The sequence below is a fragment of the Lactuca serriola genome, chromosome 2 (assembly GCF_051521515.1).
Source record: "Lactuca serriola cultivar US96UC23 chromosome 2, Lser_US96UC23_V15, whole genome shotgun sequence".
Classification (NCBI taxonomy): Eukaryota; Viridiplantae; Streptophyta; class Magnoliopsida; order Asterales; family Asteraceae; genus Lactuca; species Lactuca serriola.
This window is the reverse complement of record NC_136409.1, coordinates 188,020,308-188,025,597: the sequence shown is the minus strand read 5'-3', so window position 1 is coordinate 188,025,597 and position 5,290 is coordinate 188,020,308. Positions and strand designations below refer to the sequence as shown.

At 37.3% G+C, this 5,290-nt stretch overlaps 1 protein-coding gene across 1 annotated transcript; it reads left to right on the top strand.

Annotated features, from left to right (window-relative positions):
* The first annotated feature begins 1,948 nt into the window (after positions 1-1,948).
* Positions 1,949-4,962, top strand: LOC145087793 (cytochrome c1-2, heme protein, mitochondrial). Its single transcript, XM_079025861.1, has 8 exons — positions 1,949-2,086; positions 2,691-2,763; positions 3,238-3,458; positions 3,541-3,820; positions 4,070-4,141; positions 4,291-4,407; positions 4,492-4,557; positions 4,641-4,962. Exons 2-8 carry the CDS (start codon positions 2,704-2,706, stop codon positions 4,755-4,757), a joined length of 933 nt encoding a protein of 310 aa, XP_078881987.1. The 5' UTR covers positions 1,949-2,086; positions 2,691-2,703; the 3' UTR covers positions 4,758-4,962.
* Positions 4,963-5,290: the final 328 nt, after the last annotated feature.

Here is a 5,290-nt window from a genome sequence, read left to right as displayed (position 1 = left end):
CCTTCTCTTCATTCAAAAATACGGTCTCATGTAAAAATACGGCATCGTCGGTATCGTCATATTCAATAAAATTATTTTCTTGTAATTTTTTGATTCGGTCCGGACATTGAGACGCGAAGTGGCCCGGTTTATCGCACCGGTAACAAATAATTTTGGATCGGTCCTTTTTCGGTTTACTAATTGGATTAAAATTGGAATTGGGCCTATTATTGGATCGACCATTGTTTGATTTTATTTGGGCTTGTTTTGCTTTGGACCCGGACTCATTTGACATCATCGACCCACAGGATCCGGATCTAGATCCGCTTGACATGGTATTTCCGTGTGATTTGTTCCCAGTCGCACCAATTCCATGACCGTCTGCCGCCTTCCCTTTTCTTCTCCAGTTACGATTCCCACCGTCGACGAATAAAACCTTCGAACCATCACTGCTATCATCCGCCTCCTTCACTCTCTCCTCGTATGCTTTCAATCGTCCAACGATGTCCTCAAATCCGACTGTCTTCAAATCGAGAACCTGCTCAAGTGATGCGACTATATGAAGAAATTTCCTCGGTGCGGATTTTAGTAGCTTTTTCACCATCTTTGATTCTTCGATGGTTTCACCCAGTGACGCCGATTGGGAGGCTATTTCCGATAATTTCCCGGCGAAGGAATCGATTGATTCTTTCTCTGCCATTATTAATCTGTCAAAGTCGGAATTTAGGGTTTGAAGTCTGGCTTCTTTCACCCTGTCGGCTCCAACGTGCCTTGCTTTGATCGAGTTCCACAGGGCTTTTGCTGAATCGACATCTCCCAATTGCATGATCAAGGATTCCGGTATCGCTTGGTACAACAGTCCAATTGCCAGGTAATTTTTTTCTTCATTCTCTTCTGTTCCAGGGTCAATCACACTCCAAGCCTTATGAATTCTTAAGACTACCTTCATTCTCAGTGACCAGACCGTGTAATTTGTGGAATTCAACATGGGACAAGCGACTGAAGTTGACCCAGTTTCCTTCACAATCACAGGAGCTGATCCTCCCTCACCCCCTGCATCAGTCATGTTGGCCTTACTTGTCAACAGTTAAAGAATTTGATCTCACAGCTTCTTGACTCAAGCTCTGATACCAATTCAAGATTTAAAAAACACAGATAATCAAAATAACTCTTTGATTAATAGGAAAATAGCTCAAAACCTATATTGTGTCTTTGTGTGTGTATGTACAAACCATATCTCGGTATCTATACATATATATACTACCAACTTGTAGAATTAGTTTACAATTAGGAAATATGACCAACTTGCCATATTATTGATTGCTTGGTCTCCAAGGTCCTACGTGACTTAGGATTCCAACACTAACGAGCGCTAGGGGGCGGTGTTTCAATGACATTAGCGACTTTGTTTGACAACTCCCTTCCGTTTTGACCTTATAGAAATATATTTTTTTAGATGTCTTTTTTTATGTCATTTATATCATACTGTAAGATATAAGTGATGTAAAAAAGACATCTAAAAAAATGTATTTCTATAAGGTCAAAACGGAAGGGAGTCGTCAAACAAAGTCGCTAATGTCATCGAAACCGTCCGCCCCCTAGCGCTCGTAAGGGGCTAGCTGAGGTATCATCGTCTTGAGTTTGGTGAGAAGAGAGAGAAATGCAGAACATATTGTCATTAGTGAAAGAGGATTTGACCGGATTGCTTATCTTTAACCATATTTAATTTCCAAATATAAATTCATCAATTTCTTCACAGTTAAATTAAAAAAAATGTTTTTATTTAACGGTTAGTTTTTCGATAATAGATAGCTTTTTACTTTTTAGCATGAACAAACCAAACAAAATAAATGACATCCGTAATTAAATAAGTAATTGTGATTGAATATTGTCATATTATTTTTGTTCTTTGATTTTCTTAATATTTGAAATACTACTAGCCCAACCAAGCCTGGTCAGTGGTCACGGTAGAACAACGAACACGCGAGGCGAGAGTTAAAGATCTGAAATTTCTTGTCTTCGACTCATTTGAATTTCCTTCATGATTGGATCAATCTGCACGAGCTGAACGCCGCCGATTAAGACCAATCACTGCCGACGACGTCCTGTAAGCGTCTCCCTTGTTGGATTTTGAACGCTACAATGATACTTTAGGGTTTGGTCGTCTGTGCGAAATGTGGGATAATATTTGTTCGATTGCGTTTCTCTTGATTGATTTCTCTTAATTACTTTTATAATTTCCGTCAAGTTTCCTAAAATCTGATGTCACCAGGCCTTTTGAGACTGTTTTATTCTCTGAGCATGGTTTGTAATCCATTTAGTAACAACCAGCGTTGCGTTCTTGTTACGTGCTAGAAGTTTAACAATTCATAGAATTTCTTACGTCAAACCGAGTACCATCCAAATTCCAAATTGATATGTGGTTCGTTTCAAATAATTTAATACGTAGCAAAGGTGATGCATATGGAAAAATTTCAGGAAAAAAGGGTTAAATCCTAATAAATTTTGGATTTCAAAAAGTAGTTAGGTCAATGTCGTTATCTTTGGGATGAGAGGAACATTACTATTGCTGTTATTTAACTTGGACTTGATATTTACGTGACATTTCTCCTGTTTATATGCCCTGTATATAAATTTGGTAATAAACCAATAATGGTTTTTTAGGGATTCTTTATATGTTAACAATCAAATTGGGATGGATGGATTTACAGGAAATTAGCTTGAATGGCTGGTGGTAGGGGAATTTACCACTTGCTGAGGGGCAGACTCCATTCTCATTCAGCTGTAAGCATTATTACTATTTGCATTTTCTTCATTTAGCTTTTACTAACATCATCTGTAGTAATTCTGGTGTCTGTATCGGGGGCTGGACAGACTGTATATTAGTAATTAGAACACTTCTATGAATGTATTTTAGGGTAGGAGTTGAGACTAGAAATGCTAATTACTCTTGAAAATATCAGTTTTTTAGCGACAAGTTTATAAACCATCCACCTCGGTCCTATGTTCTCCATAGTCCATGGCAGTAGTAGTACTACATATTGCAATCAAGGATTTTTCTATGACCAAACCAACCACAAATCATGAATAGTGTTTTAGCTAAATTGCGACATTCAAACACTCAGATTTTGTTTTCAGTTATTCTACTGTTGATAACACTTTAATATCACAAAAACAATTGTCGTACAGTTTCATCCATTCACTTTGGTATTCACCGATTCCTGATTCCTGTCATATTATCTTTTTAAAAAATTTCAGGCCCCACCAGCTTTGTCATCGCTCATATTGAGGAAAGATCAAAATGACACCGGATCTGCTGGTGTGAAGTCACTGAGGGCAATTGCTCTTCTTGGAGCAGGCGTGTCAGGGATTTTAAGTTTTACAACTATTGCCTCTGCTGATGAAGCTGAACATGGTCTTGAATCTCCAAGCTACCCCTGGCCTCACCAAGGCATTCTCAGTTCATACGACCATGCTTCGTGAGTTCCTTATAATTAACCTTACATCTACTGATTCCTTCTTTCTTTGAGAAGTTGACTTTTTGAATTTGACTATGAGCAGGATCCGACGTGGTCACCAGGTGTACACGCAAGTATGTGCATCGTGTCACTCGATGTCACTGATTTCATATCGTGACTTGGTGGGAGTTGCATACACAGAGGAGGAAACAAAAGCAATGGCTGCTGAAATTGAAGTGGAAGATGGTCCAAATGATGAAGGGGAAATGTTCACACGCCCTGGCAAACTCAGTGATCGCTTCCCTCAACCTTATGCAAACGAACAGGCTGCTAGGTTTGCTAATGGTGGAGCCTACCCTCCAGATCTCAGCCTTATTACCAAAGTACCCTCTTCCTTCCACTGATTTTGTTTGTGTGTTCTTCTTTCATGTTTCAGCTTTTAAGGGCAAAAGGGTTATTTTATATTACTCACAAACGGGCTGTTAAATTTGATGATACATGCACCAATATTCAATATGAAAACCTTGTTATAAGGACCAAATTTGAAAAATGTTACAGTTTTGGACCGAAACAGTAAAAATCAGAAAGCAAAGGGGTCATATGTGTAATTAACTCTTTTTAAAAAATTTCAGGCTCGCCATAACGGACAGAACTATGTGTTTGCGCTTCTGACTGGTTACCGTGATCCTCCAGCTGGTGTTACTGTGAGTTGTGAATCTTTCTCTCTCTCTCTCTCTCTTTTTTTTTTTTTGTTTTTTTTTTTTTTTTTTTTTTGTTTTTTTTTTTTTTTTTTTTTTGTTTTTTTTTTTTTTAAATTGTGATTGTTGAAAATTTTACAATTTTATACCTCCAGATTCGTGAAGGTTTGCATTATAATCCATACTTCCCTGGTGGAGCTATTGCTATGCCTAAAATGCTTAATGATGGTGCTGTTGAATATGAAGATGGCACTCCTGCAACAGAGGCCCAGGTTTGAAAATGGACTGAACCTGCTCTTTTCACCAAACCACAGGGACCATTTCTGTAATTTACACTATTTCCTATATTTTTGTAGATGGGAAAAGATGTTGTCTCGTTTTTGAGTTGGGCTGCAGAACCAGAAATGGAAGAAAGGAAACTGGTAAAAAACTACAAATCCTTCAAAACCAACAAATTATTTTTATTATTATTATCTTATTAAAATGTGTGGTTTTGGTGATGCAGATGGGATTCAAGTGGATATTTGTACTGTCTTTGGCTTTGCTTCAAGCAGCTTATTACAGGCGTTTGAGGTGGTCTGTTTTGAAGTCCCGCAAGCTTGTTCTTGATGTCGTCAACTAGAAGCCAATCTGATCTGCTCTCTGGTTGGACCACAGATGTTTAAAATAAAAAAAAAACAGATCTGAAATGATAAATAATTATTTCCGTAAAAGATTTAAATCCATATTTTTGTGCTAAATTTGGTACAGAAGATGTGTATTTCGGTTTTTACTGGTTTTCCATTTTGGAATTTTGAAGCCAGTAATAAGGGAACTGTGTTGATGTATTTTGTGAATTGTTTTTAGTTTTCTTTTCCTATATATATATATATATATATATATATATATATATATATATATATATATATATATATATATATATATATATATATAGGGATGTTATTCGGGTCGGAACCGACCCTAACCCGAATAAACCGAAAACCGAACCAAATAAGCAATACGGGTTTGGTTCGGTTCGGGTATTATTCGATTCGGTTCGGTTCCGGCCCGAATAACCCAAAAAACATGTACAAGATGATTAAGGAGCCGAATAACCCAAATAACATTTACAATGTGATTATAAATAGTGTATTTTGTATGACTTTTTTAGCTTAT

Excerpts from the sequence above, each read along its gene's own strand:
- LOC145087793 (XM_079025861.1), top strand. The coding sequence starts at position 2,704 with ATGGCTGGTGGTAGGGGAATTTACCACTTGCTGAGGGGCAGACTCCAT. Across the intron at positions 4,142-4,290 it reads ATCCTCCAGCTGGTGTTACT|ATTCGTGAAGGTTTGCATTA; the intron begins GTGAGTTGTGAA and ends TTATACCTCCAG. Across the intron at positions 4,558-4,640 it reads AAATGGAAGAAAGGAAACTG|ATGGGATTCAAGTGGATATT; the intron begins GTAAAAAACTAC and ends TTGGTGATGCAG.